The sequence below is a fragment of the Trachurus trachurus genome (assembly GCF_905171665.1).
Source record: "Trachurus trachurus genome assembly, chromosome: 18".
In the NCBI taxonomy this organism is placed as follows: domain Eukaryota; kingdom Metazoa; phylum Chordata; class Actinopteri; order Carangiformes; family Carangidae; genus Trachurus; species Trachurus trachurus.
In genome coordinates, this window is record NC_139909.1 from 2,889,416 (window position 1) to 2,914,082 (window position 24,667).

General features: G+C 42.4%; 1 protein-coding gene across 3 annotated transcripts in view; it reads right to left on the reverse strand.

The window, feature by feature from the left end:
• The window catches only part of LOC311001313 (kinesin-like protein KIF1C), a 46,282-nt gene that overhangs the window by 4,908 nt on the left and 16,707 nt on the right, over window positions 1-24,667 (reverse strand). For 2 of the 3 annotated variants that reach the window (XM_083992361.1, XM_083992360.1), the window contains exons 4-28: window positions 23,855-23,931; window positions 23,658-23,736; window positions 21,887-21,987; window positions 20,674-20,739; window positions 20,391-20,569; window positions 18,511-18,622; window positions 18,319-18,396; window positions 18,154-18,219; window positions 17,989-18,067; window positions 17,821-17,899; window positions 17,547-17,695; window positions 16,092-16,205; window positions 14,360-14,514; window positions 13,081-13,160; window positions 12,887-12,962; window positions 11,441-11,520; window positions 10,556-10,650; window positions 9,881-9,964; window positions 8,037-8,217; window positions 7,871-7,943; window positions 6,188-6,286; window positions 5,918-6,079; window positions 4,258-4,575; window positions 1,549-1,638; window positions 1,159-1,435 (exon numbers count right to left, since the gene is read on the reverse strand). In XM_083992361.1, the coding sequence (XP_083848487.1) occupies window positions 1,159-1,435; window positions 1,549-1,638; window positions 4,258-4,575; window positions 5,918-6,079; window positions 6,188-6,286; window positions 7,871-7,943; window positions 8,037-8,217; window positions 9,881-9,964; window positions 10,556-10,650; window positions 11,441-11,520; window positions 12,887-12,962; window positions 13,081-13,160; window positions 14,360-14,514; window positions 16,092-16,205; window positions 17,547-17,695; window positions 17,821-17,899; window positions 17,989-18,067; window positions 18,154-18,219; window positions 18,319-18,396; window positions 18,511-18,622; window positions 20,391-20,569; window positions 20,674-20,739; window positions 21,887-21,987; window positions 23,658-23,736; window positions 23,855-23,931 (2,949 nt within the window). The remainder of the gene's footprint in view (window positions 1-1,158; window positions 1,436-1,548; window positions 1,639-4,257; window positions 4,576-5,917; window positions 6,080-6,187; window positions 6,287-7,870; window positions 7,944-8,036; window positions 8,218-9,880; window positions 9,965-10,555; window positions 10,651-11,440; window positions 11,521-12,886; window positions 12,963-13,080; window positions 13,161-14,359; window positions 14,515-16,091; window positions 16,206-17,546; window positions 17,696-17,820; window positions 17,900-17,988; window positions 18,068-18,153; window positions 18,220-18,318; window positions 18,397-18,510; window positions 18,623-20,390; window positions 20,570-20,673; window positions 20,740-21,886; window positions 21,988-23,657; window positions 23,737-23,854; window positions 23,932-24,667) is intronic. The other variant, XM_083992362.1, reaches the window with a different exon arrangement.

Consider the following 24,667-nt stretch of genomic DNA (forward strand, 5'->3'; position numbering starts at 1 on the left):
AAACTGAAAATCTTCAGATTCCTTCTTTTAGACCTAAAATGTTAGGAACATACACCCCCGAGTTGAATTCGCCTGGAATTGTCCTTTAAGTGTCTTGCCTCACTCCCGAGTCCATGACCAGCAGATAGACACCATCCTTTCGACTGTGCGTGCAGTAACAAGGGAGATAGAGCCGTATCGCCCGTAATTAGCTTAGCTCAAACTCCACCTAAAGTCATCAGAGAAACTCTTCAGCAACTCTAAACGGAAACCGGCGGGCCGATCTTCGTCTCAGAGCTGACAAAACTCTCCGGTAAGGCATCTTGAGCGGTCAAATGCCGGTAACGGGACGAGATCGGTCAAAACGGAGGGTTCAAGCAAAGACGCTTTATTTTGGTTCAAGCTAGCTACGTCGAGGGTAGGTTAGCTTCCTATTTCAAAGTAAAAGCACAAATTCTATCGTCATGGTTTTCTGTATGTAAAGGGCAACGGGTGTTTTATTTTGTAAAAGTAACCGGAAGTGCGTTGGTCACAACGGTTAGCTTGAGTAGCGCCAAATTCGTCCGAACAAATGAACGACACACTGCTGATCTATATATTAATGGCTACTTTCTCGCCTAAAAATGTTTGAAATATTGATAAAGTGATATATTTACACAGCTTAGAGCTAAAATGAAATCAGCTTCTGACTGCTGGTTTCGGCTCGGGTAGGAGGCAGGCTAACACTACCCATACACTTTCAGTGTTTGAGATAAGCTAATTAGCGACTTTAGGTGGAGGCAGGCTAACACTACCTATACACTTCCAGCGTTTGAGCTAAGCTAATTACGGGCGATACGGCTCTATCTCCCTTGTTACTGCACGCACAGTCGAAAGGATGGTGTCTATCTGCTGGTCATGGACTCGGGAGTGAGGCAAGACACGAAAAAAAAATGTTGGTGTATCCCTTTAAGACTAAACCTATCTCTTATATTTTCTACTGACTATAATGCACTGGGGGAAACACTGCTGATTTAAATGACCTTGTGTTGTGAGCAGTTCTGTGGCCGGTGAAAACATTTTGGCCAGTATAATTCGCAGGTAGGTCAAAAAGTTAATTTTATACTTTGCTGTCAAGTGTGTGTGTGTGTGTGTGTGTGTGTGTGTGTGTGTGTGTGTGTGTGTGTGTGTGTGTGTTACCTGAGCTCTGGCTCTGCCCTCGTAGTTTCTTGGTGATGTTCTGCTGCTGCAGGTTCAGGATCCTCTGCTGTTCCTGCTTCAGCCAGCGGAGGCGTCCTCTCCTGAACGCCGGGTCCTCGTCCATCAGCCGCTTAACTCTGATCTCTGGTTGGTCGCCGCCAACGCCTCCTCCGCCTCCTCCGCCGCCACCGTCAACGCCACCGCCAAAGCAGTAATTTCCGTCATCGCTCCCTTCTCTCTGAGGAGACTCGCTTCCTTCTCCGTTGACGTCGTCGTCCTGAAAACAGAGGGAAAGCAGAGGTTGAGGATTAACTGACTGAGCCGTTCCATCGGCGGCGGCGGTGGCGAGCAGCGGGTAAAACAGGAAGTGAAGGAGCTGAGGAAACGCACCTGGACAGGTATGATGCTCTCCATCTTGATCATCCGGTCCCTCAGAGCTTTGATCTCCTCGTCCTTCATGTTGTTCTGCAGCTTCACTTCCTGGAAGAGGACGAGGAGGAGACGCCGATCAATCAAAACATCCGACAGATACACTGCAAAAACTCAAAACTTTTCCAAGAATATTTGTCTTATTTCTTGTCAAAATGTCTCATTTCTAATCAAAACTAATCTCTTTCCACTTAAATTAAGACTCATCACCTAAAAATGTACTTGTTTTTAGATCATTTTCATTTGTTTCAAACTAATTTTCACTTGAAATCAGTAGAAAAATCTCCCAGTGAAAGCAGGTTTTTTGTGCTTGTAATAAGAAAGAAAAACTTGATCCACTGTCAGATTTTTCTACCTATTTCAAGTGAAAATCTGCTTGAAAGAAGTAAAAAGTGTCTAAAAACAAGCTACTTTTAATGTGATGAGTCTTATTTTAAGTAGAATTAGATTTGTTTTGACTAGAAATGACATTTTGACTAGAAATAAGACAAATATTATTGGTAAGATTTTAGTTTTTGCAGTGTAACGACTTTATTGATCGATCAGGAGCTATTGATTATCTGAACAGCTATTTTTCTCTTGGCAGGTTAACAAAGTGGACACACTGACTGATGTAAAGCCTCTTCTGTGTTTTATTTTGAAAGGGCTGGTCCATAAGAAGAGATAACGAGCATCTCAGGTGTCAGCCAATCAGAAGAGAGCAGGGCTGGATATCGCTGCTGATTTACTGAATCAATTCAATTCAATTCGATTTTCAATTTTGATCTGATTCGATTCAATATTGATTCATTTAGAGATATTTCAGTTTTAGTACCAATTTTGCTCGGTTATTAACGAGATTTTCACAGAACTAATGCTGCAGATTGTACAACGATGAAACTCTCTTACCTGGTGCATCATTAAAAATATTAAAATATTACATTAAAAGTTGACCCAACAGCAGTTACATTTATGTAACCTGGCCCACCCCAGAAGTAGACAGTGCAACTTTTAAGTACAGTTTCATATTTCATATTCGTATTAAATATATAAAAGGATGAAAATCACAGGACATACAAGTTCTGATGATACAAGTCCTGAAATGTGTGTTTCTCTTCTATAACACACATGATTCTACAGCTCGGAGGCGACGTCTTTCCACAAACGGGCTTCCTTCACTGTGCACCACGGACATGCACGGAAAAACAAGCACATCACACCAAATGCACGGAGTCGCCTTGGCTTGTGAGAGCACATGACACACATCTACGTGGAAAGTAATGGGTTTAACCAAGAGTTTTCTGTAGATTTTTTGAAGAGTTTAGAAGAATATATACATTAATACACACATACTTATATATGTTTCTGTTTATTTTGTTTCTCTATTTTACTTTATTTATTATGAGTGTTTTCCTTTTTCTGTTGTATTTCACTATAAAATACACTAACTTTATGGGATTGCTCTAATTTCTGAATAGAAATATTGTATGAGTAACTTTTCTGGGCAAATTGAATTGTAGGCAACTGGATTTGTATTTGTCTGGGAAGATGTTTCGCCTCTGGGCTTCATCAGTTCGTACGCAACAAGTCTCACTAGTGCGCACTAGTTGGACAAAGACAGTGGAGTAAGGAGTTAGTGAGACTTGTTGCGTACGAACTGATGAAGATCCCTTGGATAAGAGGCCAAACGTCTTCCCAGACAAATACAAGTCCAGTTGCCTACGATTCAATTTGCCCAGAAAAGAACGATGACCTGGATGAATGAGAATATCCATAGACGGGTTCCTACAGCTTAAGCCAAGTGAAATTTAAGACTTTTTAAGACGTTTTTAATGCCACTTGAAATGAAATTTAAGACAGACTTCACATTAACCACAAATGCAAAAAAAACAAAAACAAAAAACGTCACCACATACATAGGGTTAGGGACAATTTTACCCACTTTCCTATGTGGTCCAAGGTTAAGCGACTGCTACATGAATAATTGGGGGGGGGGGGGGGGGGGGGGGGGGGGCTATGAGTGAGTGAGTGACATCATTTAACAGCTGTAAAGTTGTGGAGGGGAGATGATAAACTAAAAAGGACACGTTTGCTCGTTCGTATGTTTCCATCCAAAGTGATTCAAATAACTGGGAAATGATGCGCATTAAAAGAAATTTGAGTTCTGTGTGTTTCCATTAAAAGTACGGACTTTGGTGAAAACTACAAACTCGCACAAGTTTTCCGCAGCTGTCCTTTCAAAATAAATGCATAAAAAGTCTGAAAAAAAAAAAAAAACTGACTTGGGAGCTGGTGGCGGCGGTGAGAGATTTAGCGGCCACTAACTTCTCTATGTCGGAATGTTACCAATTATTTTGAGATTTGAGACTAATTACAATCATAAAATCCCACTTACCAAGTGTTAACATTTTTAAGACGTTTGAAAAATTGATTTAAGACATTTTAATGCCAATTAAGGCCTTGTTTTTAGATTAATGAATTCAATGCCTTTTAAGACTTTTTAAGGATCCGCAAGAACCCTGATAGACATATATGAGTAATGTAATGTGAATCAATAAGCATTACAAAAAAAAAGACTAACAAACAGGAAATGGCATCTATAAAAACACAGATCTAAGGACTTTATGAATCGATAAAGAGAGGAGGCTCTGAGCCAATCAGAAGAGAGGAGGCTCTGAGCCTTGGACTCACCTCCAGGATGTCGGTCAGTTTGTCGATGTGAGCCTTCAGGTCGTACGCTTTCCCTTTCTCTCTTCCCACTCCTGTCCCTCCTTCTCCTCCTCCTCCTCCTCCTCCTTCTCCTCCACCACCTCCTCCTCCCCCCTCCTCAGTGGGGGGGCTCCTCTCCTCGCCGATGCCCACGGTGTCGCAGACGTCTTGAGCCACGGCCCTCCAGCTGTCCTTCTCGCCGGCGTCCTTCTTGGCATACATGCGGCACAGCTCCTTCATCTTGACGATGGACAGAGCTTCGATCTCCTGACGGGAGTGACGGAAATCTCCCAGAGCAACCTGGAGGAGAGGGGAGGGGGGAGGGTTCAGTGTTACGATTATCACGTTTATTCTACATTAATTAATTTCACAACATAGACTTATTTAATTTTTTTCAGGACAATTTCGCATTTCGGGGCTTTAATACAAGACGGACATTACATACGAGCAGCATGGAGGTATTTGGTTGTTTTTTGGTGTGTCTTTTTGTTACAAAGACAGTTGGTATCCATTTGCAACCGTCATATGGACATGGACTGCTACGCCGAGACCCCCTGTAACTCAGAGAAGCCACGGAGGACTCTGAAACTTCTCCCAGCCCTTAGTCCACATGAGGGGGAGGAGATAATGAGTGAAATTTCAATTTTGGGTGAACTATCCCTTTAAGTTAATTTTTTTTTTTTTTTTTTTAATTACAAATGACACTCTAGCATTTAAATTCCCACCAATTCAATACTACGTTAGTTAAATGGACCAGTATCTGAGCATTCACCTTTACTTTGGCGCACATCTGCAGATATGGTTCCGACATAATCTTTTTTGAGGAAGTGACGGTATTTAGGAATCTTTACGATTAATTAATTCATTTCATTTCATTTCATAACCTTTATTTAAACTCGGAGATATATTGAGGAGTAACCTCATTTACAATACAGCCAAGATGAAACACAGAACATATAAGGACAGAAGACAAGACATTTGAAACATACAAAAACATAACAGAATACCGGAATTTAAAGGCCCCATGGCATGAAAAATGTGATTTTGGTTATTTTTTCGTGCTTGGGGAGGTCTCTGGGCCACGTATATACTGCCCCATGCATCAAATTGGTCATAAACGGAGAAACACACACCGCCCATTTGTAGGAACATTCTATTTAAGACGAGCAGATATCACTTCCTCCTTTCTGTGATGTCACACACAAGGTAACTCCGCCCACCGTGACCAGTTGTTTTTTTTCAATTTTTATGAATGCAGCTTAGGTTGCAGTTACTTGCCTGTGATTGGCCCGACCACATGCAACTCAAAAACAGTGAGCCAATCAGAGGAGAGGTTCTCATTCTCTCTTCTGATTGGCCAAATGACCTGTGCCTGCTAGAACTCCAGAAAGAGGCAACAGAAAGGGGCAATATAAGTGATATTAAGCAGATCACAGGTACTCAAAACCAATGATACATCTTGTTAGGGAGATCAGCAGGTAAATAAACCCAGACAAAAGTGCACAGCATGGGGCCTTTAAAGGAGATAGGGTAAATTGAAACATAGTAGTAGTGGTTATGGTTTTAAATTGTCCTATTGATAAATTATTGATTATTATTATTATTGAAATTAATTAAAAACAAGTAATGGTGAGGTCCCTACCTCGTAGCAGATCTCTTTGACGGCCTGCATGCGGAGGTCGTCCATGGTGACGCGTTTGGGGTCTTTGCTGATTCTCCTCCTCTGAGGGATCTGATAAACTCTGAGCGGCTCCCTCCTCTTCCCGCTGCTGGGGAGGCCGCAGCGCTTCACGATGGACTGGACCTGGGAGGAGACGGGTGAGACAGACGGGGGAGACAGACAGGTGAGACAGAGACAGGATAGAAACTTTTCCTTCATCACTTCCTTCAGTCACTCGTCAGCCTCTCTCACCTTGTTGGCAGGAAGCTTCTCTCTGAGGGAGGAGATCAGACGCCAACTCTCCTCACAGGAGCGTTTGTCTGAGTCGTCGCCGCTGTCGCTGTCGGCGTACTGCACACACACACAGACACACACACACACACACACAGAGTTACAGAAACACACACCAACATCAACACCTGTGGCCTCGCTATAAGAAGCTCAATGAATCCTTCATTGAGTCACAGTCATGTAGTTTACTATCTAAAACGAAGAAAAAAGAAAAGAAGAAAAAGAAGAGCAAAAAAAGAAGAGAAGAAGAAAAAGAAGAAAAAAGAACAAAAATAAGAAGAAAAGAAGAAAAGGTGAGGAAAAAGAAAAGAAGAGAAAAAGGTAGAAAAAAGAAGAAAAGTAGAGAGAAGAAGAAAAATACAAGTAGAAGAAGAGGAAAAGAAGAAAAGTAGTAGTAGAAGAGGAGGAAGAAGAAAAGTAGTAGTAGGGAGGGAGAAGAAAAGTAAGAAAAAAGGACAAAATTAAGAAAAAGAAGAAGAAAGGGAAGAAAAAAAAATAAAGAGAAGAAGAACAAAAACAAAAGAAGAGAAGAACAAAAAAGAGAAAAGAGAAAAAGAAAAAGAAGAAAAAAAGAAAAGAAGAAAAAAAGGACAAGAAGAGAAAAAAGTAGAAAAAAAGAAGAAAAGTAGAGAGAAGAAGAAAAAGACAAGTAGGAGAAGAGGAAAAAAAGAAGAAAAAGAAAAGAAGAGAAAAAAAGAAGAAGAACAAAAAGGACAAGAAGAATAAAAGAAGAGAAAAGGGTAGAAAAAAGAAAAGTAGAGAGAAGAAGAAAAAGACAAGTAGAACAAGAGGAAAAGAAGAAAAGTAGTAGTAGAAGAGGAAGAAAAGAACAAAAATGGACAAAATGAAGAAAATAAGAAAAAGAAAGGGAAGAAAAAGAAGAAAAAAGGAAAGAAGAGAAAAAGAAGAAAAAGAACAAAAGGACAAGAAGAAGAAAAGAAGAGAAGTAGAGAGAATAAAAAGACAAGTAGAACAAGAGGAAAAGAAGAATAGTAGTAGAAGAGGAAGAAGAAGAAAAGAAGAAAAAGGACAAAATGAAGAAAAGAAGAAAAAGAAGAGGAAGAAAGAAAAGGAAGAAAAAAGAAGAAATAGAAGAGATACTGTCACCCACCTATAATTAATCTAATCTAGTCTACTGTAGTCTAGTCTACACACCGAGTCGGCAACCAAGGAAACGTCACTTTTTCAATTTATTTGCGGTGCAAAATGGTACACAACAACAACTCTTAGGCATCGTCTCCGAGTGTCTAGAGCCGGCGGCGGCGGCGACCAAGGGAACGCCACCTAAACGTCAGAGCCGTGGGGGAAGACAAACACTTCCTCCATAGACAGACGGATGTGACTTGACTGTGAAAGTCCCAATATTCTAAAATGTACGGACAAATTGGGGGCTCGTCCGGGACAACAATCGACCCGGATCGTGATGAGTTTTTTAATACATAGCTCTTTGTCAGCAGATACAAGTGATTCAAACTAAGACATGACAGCGGACAAGCGTTAGACAAAGGTTTAAAATGCCGCGTTTTCACACGTATGTCTGTGGGGGAATCGGTTTGTTTTCCCCCACGGCTCTGACCGGAAGTGACGTTTCCTTGGTTGCCGACTCGGTGTAGTCTAATCTAATCTATTCTAGCATGAACGCACCAGTCTGTGTTGCTCCAGCAGCAGATCGGCCTCCTCCTTCTCTTTGCGGTACTGAGTCTCCATGTCCTGCAGCCTGAGACACAGACAGAGAGGAGAGGGGACAGTCGGTCAGCAGGCGTGTCTCTGATTTACAGACTTTCACCTCGGCCCGTGAACCCGTCGTCACCTCTTCTCCATCTCCAGCTTGATGTCGATGCCTTGTTTCTCCAGCAGCTCCTTCTGCGCGTAGTTCCAGTCCTCCGGCTCGCTCTGCTGCTCCGCCGTCACGCTGCGCTCCCGCTCCAGCCGCGCCTGCTCCGGGTGGTTGAACCGGAACACGTGGTTCTTCCCCATCACGATGCGGTTACCTGGGCGACGGGAGGCGACGGCGAGAAGAAAAACGTGAGACATGTAATGTGCAGTTAAAGGGATAGTTCAACATTTTGGCAAATTGGCCCATTGCCATAATCCCTATAGTCATAGCAGTAGGTTCATTACCTTTAATTGTAGGTGTAAGCTATTTTCAGTACGGCGGAGCGCAGCAGCAGGCTGCTCAGAGCTACACTATGGAGGCTAATGGAATTTCTTGCTTTCCCTCATTAAACTCATCAAATTCAACATCCCAAAACTCCACAGCGCTTTTGTAGACAAGTTGTGAGCTGCACAACCACCACACTATGAGATAATGACGGAACGATACGAAACGGAGCCGTTTTCGAGGTAAATTCATACAAAACCGCTGATGCGCGTTGCGTTCAGGGACAGTTTTTCAGCAAGCAGTCTCCGTATTTACCCTGTATTTACCTCGAAAACGGCTCCGTTTCGTATCGTTCCGTCATTATCTCATAGCGTGGTGATTGTGCAGGTCACAACTTGTCTGCAAAAGCGCTATGGAGTTTTGGGATGTTGAATTTGATGAGTTTAATGAGGGAAACCAAGAAATTCCATTAGCCTCCATAGTGTAGCTCTGAGCAGCCTGCTGCTGCGCTCCGCCGTACTGAAAATAGTTTACACCTACAATTAAAGGTAATGAACCTACTGCTATGACTATAGCGATTATGGCAATGGGCCAATTTGCCAAAATGTTGAACTATCCCTTTAAGGGGAGACACTACAGGTGAATAGGGTAAAAGTTTTATCTAACAGATATCATCATGAAACTTCCCAGGTTTATCACTTACATTAAGACAAATATTTTTTGTATTACAAGTTTTGTCAAATGTTATGTTTAAATATGTAAATTAGGCAATATCTAATTAAATATGCCCTAATTTGCATATTTCCAGAACCGAAATCTGAACAATGGATAAAGCCACTTTCAAAATTCTTGTTTTATTTTGTTGACATATTAGAGTCAGAAGTTTTTACAGAGGGGATTTTAGATATGTCTTTTTGTCACTCTGTAAATGAGAAAATACTGTCACCAGCCCTGTTTTTAGTAATAAAATGTTATGTACCCATGTATAAATCAGGCTGTGAATGATATATCAACAAACCCCTCTGTAAAAACCTTCAGAATATAGAAAGGCATCAAAGTGGAAGGTTTGGTGTCTGTAAGTGCTGCTGAAGTGGAGATTTCAGATTTAGAGGGAAATTCATGCAAAACCGCTGATGCACGTTGCCTTCAGGGACAGTTTTTCATCAAGCAGTCTCTGTATTTCCCTCTAAAACAACTCTGTCTGGTAACGTTGTGTTATTATCTCATAGCGTGGTGAATGTGCAGCTCACAACTTGTCCACCAGAGCGTTGTGGAGTTGTTGGATTGTGTATTTGATGAGTTTGATGAGGGAAACCAAAGAAATCCCATGAGCCTCCGTAGCGTAGCTCTGAGCAGCTCACGGCTCTGCTCCGCTGTTCTAAAAATAGCTTGCACCGACAATTAAAGGTAACGAACCTACTGCTATAAAACTATAGGGATTATTATGGCAATGGGCCAATTTGCCAAAATGTTGAACTATCCCTTTTAAAACTAGACCCAACAAACACAAACACTGTGTCGCAGCAGGTTCGAATCCCTGGTTGTCGGTATACCTTGTTTGAGGACGACGGCCTCGGAGATCTCTTTCCCGTTGACGTACGTCTCGGCGCCGACCAACGGCTCCAGAGTGACGATCACTGCAGCGACAAAGAAGGGTCAAAGGTCAGAGAAATAAAAACATAAAATAAACTGTTTTTTTTGTTTTTTTTTCAACGTCCTGACGTCACAGAGAGTCGACGGATGTACACACACACACACACACACACACACACACATAGTGGAGGGAGTGGGGGAGGAGGAGGGGGGGGCACAGGAAACATGGGTGTGGATATGAAGGTGAGGTCACCATGGCAACGAGTGACACGACAGCGACTGTTTGAAAACGATACCTGACAGATTTCCTGGCAGCTTTTTTTTTTATAGAGAGAGAGAGAGAGAGAGAAAGAGAGAGAGTCACTCACTAAACACACACACGCCAACACACACACACACACACACACACACACACACACACACACACACATCTGCACACTAACACACACACACACCTGCGTTAAAGTAAAATGGAAACATCTGTGAGTGTGTGTCTTCAGATTCAGATTTCTGAGGCGCAGTGACTCACTTTCACCACCAGAGGGCGACCAACACACACACACACACACACACACACACACACACACACACACACACACACACACACACACACACACACACAGGTGGCGTCTCACCTTCTCCCTGATCATTGATCTCACTGACAAACACACAGTGAATTTCTTTTATAAAGTGTCCAGACAGTTTGATGTCCACGTCCTGCTGCCCCACCCTGAAACATGAGCACATATACGATCAATATATAATCAATATAGTATGATACAACATAACATGACATGAGATAATATCATATAATATGATATAATAAAATGTAGTATAATATAATACAATATGATATAACATAATATGATAATGTATAATACAATATAACACAAGATAATACAATATAGTAGCCTATAACATGATGTAATATAGTGTAATACAATATAATTTAACATAATATAATAAAATATAGTATAACATGATATAATATAGTGTAATACAATATAATTTAACATAATATAATAAAATATAGTATAACATGATATAATATAGTGTAATACAATATAATTTAACATAATATAATAAAATATAGTATAACATAATATAACATGATATAATATTAATTATAACATAGTATAGTATAATGTAATATAATTAACGTAAAGTAATAAAATATAGTATAACATAATATAACATGATGTAATATAGTATAATACAATATAACATGCCGTAGTATAACATAATGTAATATAGTATAATACAATATAATTTAAGATAATATAATAAATAGTAAAACATAATATAATATGATATAATAAAATATAATATAGTATAATTTAACGTAATATAATAATGATATAATGTAATAAATTATAATATAATATAGTAAAGCAACAATTATAATGTAGTTTTAATAGAAGAAATCTCTTTCTGAGAAGTATCTAAAGAACATTTTCCAATCAATAAGTTGCCAATAATTAGCATACAGATCAATGTGTGTGAAGTGTGATTAATCAGACCTGGTGAATCCCTCCTTGATGTAGTAGAGGAGACACTCTGACATCAGAGGGTCTTCATTCAGGTTGACCAGGTGAGGCGTCTGCAGCGCACACACACACACACACACACACACACGGGAACATCAGTCGGTGTATCTAATGGCGCATTTCCACTAGCACGGCTCGGCTCGGTACGGCTCGGCACGGCACGGCTCGGCTCGGTTTGGTTGTGTTTCCATTACAACTGAGTATCACTAGTACCGCCGTGACGTCATTTACACGTCGCCGAGCAACGCTCTAAACTCAGTAAATATATAACTTTAGCAACATTTGAAACATTTTCAGGCGAGAAAGTAGTCGTTTAGATCCCCAACGTGTTGAAAATCTGACAAAATACCAGCTGTTTACAATTTTGTTTCAACGAAGTCGGCGTTACTAAAGCTAGCCGTAGTGAGCAACGCACTTCCGGTTATTTTCACAAAATAAAATACCCGTTGCCTTTTATCATAAGGAAAGCCATTACGATAGAATTGGTGCTTTTACTTTGAAAACAGGAAGTGAACCTACCCTCGCTGTAGCTAGCTTTAAACCGCCGTTTTGACTCCTATGCTCTCGTCCCGTTAACGGCATTTAACCGTTCAATATGCCTTACCGGAGAGTCTTGCCAGCTCTGAGATCGGCCTGGTTCATTGTAAAACATTTATTTATTGATGTAAATGTGGTGTTTTCTGTGCGTTCAGACCCCAAGGCAGTGCTGCTCTTCTGTCTAACCACAAACAAACTTCTGCTACAGCCACAATTGTTAGATTTCATCAATGAGACCAACATTTAAGAGTTTAACCAGCCGGTGGTAAACCTCTAAAAGCCATCGGGGAAGTTAATTAGCGGTCTGTTCTCCTCGGGGTGACGGTGGTAGGCTGGCCGGCGGAGCACGTCAGGAGCCGGGCTGCTGCCTCTGTGATGTCGCGGTCGCTGCTCGGACCTGGAGCTTCACACTCGAAAAACATCGGGGCAAACTTCTAAACAGCCATCGTTTGGATAAACTAACCGCACATGGGGATCTAAACAGTTACTTTCTCGCATGAAAAAATATTAAAACTTAATAAAGTCACGTAATAACAGAGCCAGTCTCAATATTAGAAATTCTCTGGTAATAACAGGCTTCAGCCAATACATCCATGGCTTCAGCAGGAACATTTCTGTTGTCGGTCGTCGCTTCCAGTGACGACACTCTTCGGCCAATCAGTGGAAGGCAGTCGGCTGACGTCACGTTTTAGTAACGCTTCGGCTCGCTTGGAACCAGGGCTGAGGTGATACCAAAAATGTACCCGGTTGCAGGTACTGCGTGCTAGTGGAAACACGCAATAGCGCGCCGAGCCGTGCCGTACCGAGCCGAACCGTGCTAGTGGAAATGCGCCATAAGACATCACTGTGACATCACTGTGACATCACTGCGTGGACACTCACCCCTTTAGGAGAGAAGACGCCCAGTGTCCCTCCGTCTTCTTTGATGGACACGCCCATTTCTGCCAGCAGGGACTCTCTGAGGGCGACACACACACACACACACACACACACACACACACACACAGATTATAAATACTGAGCTCTGATTGGTCGGTTGTGTTACTGTATTGTTCTCCTGCAGATGCGAGCGTCACCTCTCCAGACGAATAGATTCAGTTTTTCTCAGTTTCTCTTCCCACGTTTCGTTGAGTTCGGCGATGATCTTCTCCGTCTCCTGCAACACACACACACACACACAGTCGGGAGGTTAGTATCTGTCTACCTGTCCGAGGCCTTCAGGTGTCCAGGGAGTAAAATTAACTTTTTAACTCATCAGCCAGTGGCTAGTGAGCTCCAAAAATTAGCCGCCAAACATATTTTTCACCAGCTATGGTGGTTATTTGCTGCCATAAATCACGTTTCACGTTCAGATTTTGTGATATTGAGCCAAACGAGCCATAAGAACTTTTTGAGTCTCGAACACCGTTTGTGTTCACCAATCACAGCGCTCTATCTGTTTAGAGAGTCGTTGGGCGGGCTGAATGCGATGGCGACATACTTGCCACGGTGAAAAACATGACAAGAAGATGGCTTTGGCAAAGGAATCGTTTGAATCAGCGCCGCATTGGCATCAACTTTGAAAGAATTAAACTTGTCATTTTCTTTAAAAGTTGCGCAAGAAACTGCACTGAAGTCATTTATTTCGAAGAAAGATATTTGGTGTTTTGCCGACGGGATATGGGAAAAGTTTAATCTACCAGCTTGCTCCGTCATCCTGCTCTTTGCTCGGATTGGTCGTAGCGCTACCCTATTGGTGCAGAGGCAGTTTGAAAGACAGCCTTCATCCCGGCCCCTGGATTGAGCCGAGGTCTACCGGTCGTTGACACACTAGATATGTTAATGATATAGGCTAACAAAATTCTGCTCTCGCATTCAAATTTGCCCTGCTCGTGCTCAAACTGTGTGCTCGCACTTCGTTATAGCTGCTTGCGCAGATTTCCTGCTATCGGATTTCTGCTCTGCTCGTGGATTTTCTGTCAACTGTCAACCAATAGAAGGCCAGCTACTGTTGACCAATCAGATGATCCCTGCTTCTTTGTGGGTGCGTTCGCTGTACTTCAAGGAGCATCGCATACATCTACTTCTGCCCTCCAGGCTGTTAAATATGGTGGTTCCCTTTATGTTTTCACAACTTTTGGAATAAAATATCAGTTAATCAATACACGAGCGCCCGTGCTTTTCTTTACAATAGCTACATAAACATAAAGTAGTAGTAGTAGTAGTAGCGGATGCGGCCATGGGTGCCTTAGTTTTCTTTTTGAGCGCTCCGTAGGGGCGGGTAGCCGATATGGTCTGGTTATGGCGGGCAAAAACTGAGTTTGGCGTGTTAATTTTACACACTCATGATGATGATGATGATGATGAAGATCCTACCAATAGCATCTCAGCCGCCTCCTCTTTACTGATGGGCTCCGTGCCATCTGACTCCTCCCCTTCACCCTCCCCCTCCCCCTCCCCCTCCTCTCCGTCCTCGATCAGGTGGTCGGGGTGGACGGGGCCGTCGCCCTCGGACGCCGGCTGACCCGCAGCTGTGGAGGAGAGAGATCAGAAAGGTCAGGAGGAGAGAGGAAGAGGAGGAGAGAGGAAGAGGAGGAAGAGGAAGGAGGAAGTCAGTGTATCCACCTTTTTCCGAACGTCGAAAAACGTAAGCCAGTTTTGCCGGTTATGCTCTTCCGGTGGAATTTTATGTTTACGTTTCCATGGTTTCGGTAGTCGCGGTAAATGCGTGGATTTTTTTTTTTTTTTTTTCAATGAAAATCTGTAAAACGCATGGATCATCACACTAGAAGCTTTTAACAGCAGATATCACACAAATTGACATCCGTGTTAAAAGCCAGCGTTAAAGGGACAACGAGGAGTTTCTATTTGGTTATAAAAAAGTCTCACGTTAAAGGTGTACAGAAAAGAAAATTGAATTTGAGCCCACTTTGGGTGATAAAATTAATGTGATAACTCATCTTTCAGACGTTGTAGGCCAAACTTTGTGCAAAATTCTATTTTTGAGTAAATCCGGGATGAAAGTGTGTATTTTTTTTTCGCATTGGATAATGCAGGCGCACGGATTATACGTCAGCCTGTACACGATTCACCAGCCACTGATATTGGATCCGTCATCCGTCATTCAAACGTCTGAGACACGCACACACACACACACACACACACACACGGAGCTCGGGCTTGCCCCAAGCTTTGAATATCCCGCCCGCTCGATAACGACCAATCAAATTCGTTTTCCTCACTCGGGTAAACTCGTGTTGCAGCTCGTGACAACTCGGCGCGACAAACAGGACAAACAGCCATTTCTGTACACCTTTAATGTGGATGAATCTACGTTATCACTTGTTAATGGGCCCATTTTCTATAAATCTATGGTTTTGTCTCTATCATTATTTTGTTATTATTAGTGGTGGTGGAAATGCTGGGCGAGCCGACCAGCGTTTCTTTACTTTCGGTTTCGTGGCGAGTCATGAGAATAACGCCGCCGAATCGCCATTTATGGTGGGAACTACGACGGTATGTGATCGTCTTCCAACCTCTGACTTTAATTCTTGATGAATGAAAACATGAGTCTGTCTTGCACCGGTCAAAGAATTTCACGGTGCGGAGGCTCATAAATGTAGTGTGAAACACTTCACTTTTCCAAAACTCCTCATTGTCCCTTTAACCCTCTAGGCGCCCGAGTTTATTTAGGAAAATATTAAGTTTGGATTTCAGGATTTCACAAGGCTGTAGCTTTTAAGTGGTGAGAGATAAATCTATGGTGTAAATGAGAAAAATATTCACAATGACCTAAAGTTTGTGATGGGAGTAAATGTACTCATCTAATTTGCATATTGTGACGTCACCGGGTGGCAGCCCGGTGGATTACGTGACTTCCAGTAATACTGGAGTGTGATTGGAGTACATTATTATTACATAATGCGACTTTGGCGCCTAGAGGGTTAATAGATCCATGCGTTTACCGCAACTATGACAACGACTGAAAACCATGGAAACGTAAACGTACAATTCCACCAAACCGGTCAAAACCGGCTTCCGGGTTTTGACCATAGATGACGTGCGGAAACTTGTGGATAAGTGTCATCATCATCATCATCATCATCACCTGGGGGGGCGGAGCCATTCTGAGGCGCGATGCCATTGGCTGCGTTGAGCGCCAGCTGCAGCGGGGACGGGGCCACACTTGGAACGCCGCCGGGGCCGTTGTTGTTGTTGTTGACTGAGAGAGAGAGAGAGAGAGAGAGAGAGAGGGAGAGAGAGAGAGAGAGAGAGAGAGAGAGAGAGAGAGAGGTGTGGAGACAGAGTCGTGTTTCATTTTTTAAGAAGCAGGAATCTCTGTCATCCTGGTTATGTAAAGAACAGCTTGTAAATATCTGCCAACCCCACCCCTCACACACACACACACACACACACACACACACACACACACACACACACACACACACACACACACAGTTGCTGTTGTCTGTAAATACCCGTCTCTAGGCGTATAGCACACACACACACACACACACACACACACACACACACACACATGCTACACATACCAAGTTTAAATAAACACACACAGTTCAATATAGACAATATGGTGTATACCACTGAAATGTGTTTCTTATTACATGTATATAACAATGAGACACAATCTACTGTGTGTACACCAGTGTAATGTACCTGAATAGTGTGCCCTTGATATAATGTGAATGTACCACTATAAGGTATATCACATGTCAGTATAGTGTGTGTGTGTGTGTGTGTGTGTGTGTGTGTGTGTGTGTGTGTGTGTGTGTGTAGGTGTGTGTGTGTGTGTGTGTGTGTGTGTGTGTGTGTGTGTGTGTGTGTGTGTGTGTGTGTGTGTGTGTGTGTGTGTGTGTGTATACCAGAAGAGTGAGTACTACGTAATGTACCAGCATAGTATGTATATAGCATATTTGTTGTGTGTGTATTTTTATAGTGTGTATACACCGGTATAGTGTAAATTATATAATACAGTAAACTGTGTATATACCTTTTTAGTGATGGTTGGTTTAATTGCATTACATCTGTAATACATACATATAGTATATCTATTTTATACATTGTGTATACACCAATATATGGTGTAGTCTATCTAATGTGTATATACCAGAAGAGTATATTATACATTGTAAATGCTATAACCCACCGTATAGTGTGTGTATATACCACTACAATGTAAATGCTATGACCCACAGTAAATGCTATAACCCACAGTAGAGTGTGTGTATACCACTACAGTGTAAATGCTATAACCCACAGTATAGTGTGTGTATACCACTACAGTGTAAATGCTATAACCCACAGTATAGTGTGTGTATACCACTACAGTGTAAATGCTATAACCCACAGTATAGTGTGTGTATACCACTACAATGTAAATGCTATAACCCACAGTATAGTGTGTGTATACCACTACAATGTAAATGCTATAACCCACAGTATAGTGTGTGTATACCACTACAGTGTAAATGCTATAACCCACAGTATAGAGTGTGTATACCACTACAGTGTAAATGCTATAACCCAGAGTATAGTGTGTGTATACCAGCGTTATCCAGCAGCTCCTGCAGGCCCTGAGAGAACAGCAGGTTCCTCAGTCTCTCCACTTCAGCCTTCAGCTCTCTGATCAGTTTGGCGTTTGGATCTTCATTGATCACAGCGTTACAGCGAATCTGTTTGGCCCGGTCAGCATACCTGGAGGCACATGACACCGGATCAGATACGGGGGATAAGATCTCAGCCCTGCCATTGATCTGATTGATCAGTCAGCTTCTTTTTTTGCAGGAGAGAAGATAAAGAGTAAAGAGCTGGTATCTGACCTTAGAGTGCTCAGTGTTTCTTCATAGTTGATGTCAGCAGGACTTAGAGCAGCTATCATGGCCGTCCGGGAGTTTCCTCCTGAAACACACAATGCAGTCCAACTTTACTGTTACTGTTTGACTGGCAGCTCTGGGACTGTAGATATGTCTGGTGTGAGTTAAACGTACCCAGGTTTTCCTTCAGTAGCCAGGTGAGAACAGAGTCTCTGTAGGGAATAAAGTCACTTTTCCTCTTCTTACTGCTCTGCTGCAGAGGACAGAAGACACACGTTGGTTTTTCATCTTTAATGTGAACTCAGTCTTGATAGAAACACAAACTGTGCGTTGACTAACCATTTCAGCCAAAGCTGATATCACTTTTCCCAATGTGGTCAGAGATTTGTTGATGTTTGCTCCTTCCTGTGCAAAAAAAAACAAAGTAAACTTTTACTTAGACATCACAGTAGATCAGTAGATTTTTAGTTATTCCCACATCAACGTGACTCTGTGACCTCTGACCTTGAGCCTGGTGCCCTTCGCGCCCGACGAGTCAGCTCGCTCGCTTCCAGCCAGGTCCACCAGACTGATCTTACTGACCTGAGGAGGAAGTCAAGAGTTCAGTCCAGTCAGCACAGTAGAGACACAGTAGAGATATTGAAGAGGAGGTAAATTAGAGATACGGTAGAGGAGATACAGTAGAGGACCACAGACCTTCTCCGTGTCCAGACTGGTCATCTGGTCTCGTCGTTTCTGGGTGAAGACGATGGTGAAGACAGCGTGTGACCTGGACGACGTCTCGTTCATGTTCGTGGCCGCGACCGTCCTGTGATCAATAATCAATCAGGTGTTAACAATCAATAAACTGATCACTGACTGGCTGCAGCTTCATCTCAGGAGACGTAACAACCGCTCACACCTGAAGCTACGTGAGTTTACACACAGACACTGTTTATACCAACAGCCTGGAGCGCTAAGCAACTCCAGACTAATCACTGGCTTCGTTAACGAGCCCAGACAGGTTAGACACCTGAAGAGGCCTCCCAGGTCAGAGGTCACAGGTCCTGACAGTTTACACAACCAAGGTCACCTGCAGTTTAAAAACACCTTGGGAATTAGCTGCTGTCGAGGAACCAAGAGCTAATTCTTGTATTTATGGGTTTTCCTACATTTCCCACAATGCCTTTCAGCTTCTACGCCAAAACCTGTAGCCTCATAAACCAGCCTCTCGCGGAAATGCAATTAATTTCATTCTGAGGGAGAGTCTGGCCTCATCCCCGTTGTAAGCGCTTGGCCTGAAACCCTCAGAAGGCCGAGCCAATCAGCGTCGCCGCTGTGACTGACACAGCACGTTGGCCAATCAGGGACTGACTGGTGCAAAGCCCCGTCACTACACCAACTTGCTGATTGGCTGAATGGGGTTGTCTGTCAACGCTACTACTCCCGCCCAGCTCCCACCCACCCCAAACGCTTACAGGGGGAATGAGGCCAGACTCTCCGTCGAAATGAAATGAAATGCATTTCCGCGAGAGGCTGGTTTATGAGGCTACAAAACCTGTTCATGATGTTTGAATGTTGGGAACCAAAACACACTAATTTACATATATGATCAAAACGATTCTGGTTCTGGTTCTGGTTCTGGAGTCTCAGACCCATGGTGCTTTCTGTTGAACCAGCAGCGTGCAGACTAGTTAGAGACTAGAAGGGAAGAGCCAACTATTTATTGGTTCCCTTGAGAACCGGCTTTTCAGGTTCAGGACCTGGTGTTTTCTTTGTCTGAACGCACCGAGCGGTTCAAACTTGGGTTTGGGAACAAGAGCCAGAGTGGGCACGGGGCCCTGCAGGTGTAGGATGTACAGGGAGGACGCTAAAACAGGGTACAGAACACATAAGGAAAACCTCCGACAGTGTATTTTCCCAATACAGAAACCACTACCAGTGATCTTGGGGTTTTAGACTTGACTGACCAATCAACTGTCAATTATCAGAGAAGATAACTGTCAGATTGATTGATAGTAACAGCAGTAACTGATGATGTGGTTTCCTTCAGTTTGGTGGATTTCTGTTCTGATCAAGGGGGCAGTTGTCGGTCTGAGAAGTGAAGCTCACTTCCGCGTTCAAAAAACTGCAATCCCCTCGGCTTCCTCTGGGGGCTGGTGTCAGAAGGGAGCAACTCCAATTGAGCCCCATGTTAAAATAGCCGACTTTACAGCTTAAAAAAACCTATTTACAGCCTGGTACATTTTATTTTTTTGGTCTCAATCGATAGTTTCTACCCCCGCACACACTCTGAGGGGGGTGAATTTTTAAAAAACTCTATCGTTTTACTATTATTAGGTTTAAAATTCAGGCCAATTAGGGCGCGGAAACGTTGAGTGACAGGTCCGGAGACCGCTGCTTCGAGGCCAGTGGGCGGGTTCTCGGCCGGCTAACGGCCGCACCGCTCCAAATATGGCAAGCAGAATCCAACATGGCGCAGTTCAAACCCCCGTAGTAGCGGCACAAAACAGACTCCCCCAAACCAATGGGTGACGTCACGGGTGCTACGTCCATTCTTTTTACAGTCTATGGTTCTGACTGATGGAGTTACTGACCGAGCCTTGTTGCCGGCGTCCATCAGGTCCCGGATGTCGGTGAATCCGGTCACAGCCAGTTTGGACAGGTCCTCCACGTACGGCCCCAGGATGGGATGCTCTCGAACCCGCAGAGTCCCCTGGGACTTTGGGTTCAGCAGATCCCGGACCCGCTCGCAGTAGATCTCCATGTAGGACACCTGGGGGTCAGAGGTCAGAGGTCAGAGGTCAGAGGACGTTGTGGTGAGGGACAGTTTGACTGAAGGACACGGCGGACTGAAGGGACGGGTCAGACAGAGTTTACCTCCACAGAGTAGGTCAGGTCTGGATCCGAGTTGTCCCCGGTCCTCTGAAACAAGTCCTCACACAGCTGGACACACAGAGACACAGAGGGGTCAGTCCAAAACAACAACATTATTCCAAAAGATGCGAAGAAAACATATGGTGAGGCCTCATTTTATCACTACGGCCCACGTTGCCTATAGAACCGACTGCCTAGAGACTTGAGGAGAGCAGAGAATCTGGACATTTTTAAAAGCAAACTGAAGATCTACCTTTTTAGCCTTGCTTTTAACTGATTTTTATTATTTTTATTGTTATAAAACATTCATTTAATTTATTATTATCTTTTTTATTCTATTTTAATTCATCAATTTTTATTCTATTTTATCCTACTACACCTGGCTATTTTTACTTCATTTTATCCAGTGTCTTTCCCGTCTTCTCATTTTATCTATTTTACTTCATTTTATCTAGTGTCTTTCTCGTCTTCTCATTTAATTTATTTTACTTCATTTTATCTAGTATCTCTCTCATCTTCTCATTCTATCTATTTTAATTCATTTTATCTAGTGTCTTTCTCGTCTTCTCATTTAATTTATTTTACTTCATTTTATCTGGTTTTTTCCGCACTGCAAATGATTGAGTGTAAGATAGCGTTTCCTCGATGTCTCTAAAATCCTGTTCTAAAATTATTGTGTGAATGTGTATGTGTATGTGAACGTGTATGTGTATGCAAAAGTATGTGTGTCTCTCAATATGTGTTCCCTATGTTGCTTGTTTTTATCATGTGAAGCACTTTGAGCTGCCGTGGGCATGAAAAGTGCTTTATAAATAAAGCCTGATTGATTGATTGGTTGATTTATAGCGTCTCAAGTATCTGAGACTATTTCTGTCAGATTTTCAAAATAAAACAACAAAAGGCAGAGTTTTAACACTCAGAGGTTTCCCTCCTGTGCACGACTGCAGCTCAGAGTGAGAGAGTGAAGCCGAAGCTTCTGGTTTCAGACACGGATGGTGAATCCATCAGGACCATTAACTGATCATTCATTGGGAAAAAATGGAAGTTAAAAAAAAAAACCCACAGTGGAAACAAAACTTGGCTTTTATTGTGTTTCCATCCTCGACAGACAGATGACCTGGATGTGACGGATGACTGATGATTGACCTTCACTGTTTCCCTGATGAATCTGTGTCTTTTATCAGTGTGTATGATGAAACCTGAGTGTTGTGTTTACTTGTGGTATGATCCCCTCCTGTCCAGGCTCCTGTTTGCCCATCATGGTGTAGCTCTTTCCTCCACCAGTCTGGCCGTACGCAAAAATACACACATTGTATCCTGGGGAGAGAAAAAAAAGATATAGATATAGTATAGATACAGTATATTTAGGTTTAAAAGAGCAAACATCTAAAAAAAAAACAAAAAAAGGAAGTATAGACATAGTAAAATATCTCCAGAAAGTCAAACATCAAACAGCTCCTGTTGAACTCAGCCGGTTTTAACTAGTGTTAACAGAGTGTATCATTAGCATCGTTATCATCTACCCTACTTTCCGGACTATAGAGCGCACCTATAAGCCGCACAATCTAAATTTAAGCTGCAGGTTTCCATGTTGTAAGATATTTACACAGAAAGACAGTAGGGAACTGTGTAAGTCTGTTTTGGTTACGCTCCTCTCCTCCATGTGCATTTGTTTACAATGTAGCCGGCGAAAAATTAATTAATAAACGGTGCGGTGGATAACGTTACATAACATATACGATGTGTGTGTTTGTGTAGTCTTAACCATCATAAACAAAAGATTACGGGTTACGGAGCGCGTTTGTGTCGCTGTGCTGCAGAGACGAGAGCTGGGACATCGGGGCGGGGGAAAAGTAGCGGCTTATAGTCTGAAAAGTACGGAATACTTGTTACCTTGTGAACATCACAAACAATATCCTCTGTAGAACCGTTAGCGTGGTCATTAAAACCAGAAAATACAAATTTTTTTGTGGTCTCGGTCTTGTCTCGGTCTCGGGTCTCTCGGTCTCGCAATGTCTCGGACTGGCAGAACGGTCTCGAAGGGATTTTTAGCCTACAATATCCAGGCAGGTGTAATTGTAATTTTAACTTCTTTGTATTTTACCTCCCACCTTCTCACCAAAATACCAGACTTTTAAATGTAATTGTAAATTCAACTCTTTTGTATTTCAAGTACCTGAGACACTCAACCTCTCACTTTCTCATCAATACTCAAACCCTTTTGTATTTTAAATTGTGTTGATTAGAGCCCTTAATCACACTCTAGGATGTCGGTGCCGATACCTGTGAAAGGTGAAAAGACATCCTGAGTAGGGGGCTGACCCCACAGAAAACAAAAGATGTAAACACACCCAAGGGGTGGGCTTTTCCTCTACTATAAATGTTCAGATTTCCTGATGATCAGGGTCTTTTGTCATTTTGAACTGCTCGCATGTTGATTGACCTTTTCTTTGCAAAGAAAATAAAACTCTGTCGGCCTCTGTCTGGTCTTAGTCTTGACTTGGTCTTGGTCTTGGTCTTGGTCTTGGTCTTGGTCTTGGTCTTGGTTTTGTCTTGGTCTTGATACTCTCTGGTCTTGGTAGTGTCTTGGTCTCGGTTCAGGCGGTCTTGACTACAGGTCTAGGTATAAGGTCGTAATCTGAGCTGTTCTACATCAGTTTTTTCAGAGACTCAGACAATATCAAACCTGTTTGATATTATATATGAATAATAATTTTCAGGCATGTTGAGAACTCGTGGAATCGTGGGCGTTGAGAGGTTTTGTTTATTCACAAGAACTTATAGAAAATTTAAAAAAAGACCCGGATTCTAATTGAGACTCGGCTTTTATTTGCTCAAACCTGTAGACCGGAGTCTGTTTGAGACTTTGAAGCTTTTTATTTGAGAATTTAGAATTACAGCATATACTATAATATAATATAATATATAATTTACAGTATAAAAATTTATAAAAGCAGATAAACGAGACGTAGGTGAAGTGTTTTTACCTTCGAAGGCGTGAAGCAGCATCTCCTCTCCAATGTCCTTATACACCTGTCTCTGGGACGCAAAGCTGGGGTCCTCAGTCTAAACACAAACACACACACACACACACACACACATACACACATCTGGTTACGACTCATCCTGGTTTATCTGATGGACATTAGCGTGTGTGTGTGTGTGTGTGAAAGTGTGTGATCACCGTTGTGTGTGACCAGTAGGAATAGTCGAAGGTGAAGTTCTTGGCTCCATCTTTGGGCTGTTTGGGGTTGGAGATACCTGGAGGGAGAGAGGAAGTTGCGTCAAACACACACGTATAGAAACTGATTGGACGTTCACACACACACACACACACACACAACTCGCTCGTCATTAACAAGTCCGGTGTAAAAATATCTGAGTGTGTTCAGACGTTCGCTGCTTCGCTCCTCCTGCTGCTGCAGCGTCTATTAATAAACCGGAGTGTGTGTGAGTTTAAATAGCAGCAGGTTCAGAGGTCACGTGACCGAGCCCAGGGGCATTCTGGGAAGGCCGGCGGCTGCTCTCATACATGCAAAACCTCAGACTCAATGAGCCGTAGGAGAAGAAAAAAACACAATGAGACGACTAAAGACCAAACAACAAAAAAACAAAAAATATTTTTGGAAGGAAAATTTTATGGGAATTAAAAATGAACCAAACTTTGTCTTGAAGAAGGTTTTTTTTGTTTTTCTGTGGAAAATCCTGTTATTAATTAATCTATAAACAATGAGAGGCGGATTTTCCTACAGGCTGAGCTGAAATAAGCTTTTTTATTTGGCAAAAACACAGTTTTTTTCTTGCACTGTTCATTTTTGAGATTTTGGGCTATTTTTCTTCCTGAACATGTATTCTTTCAGAAAAGTCAAAAGAAATGGTAGAAAATCCGCATTAAGGTGGTTATTTTACTTTATTTTGTCTCTTTCATCAGTAGATTTCTCCTAAATCTACGAAAAGTTAGCAGCTTTACATTAACAATCTATGTAATTTTACAGTG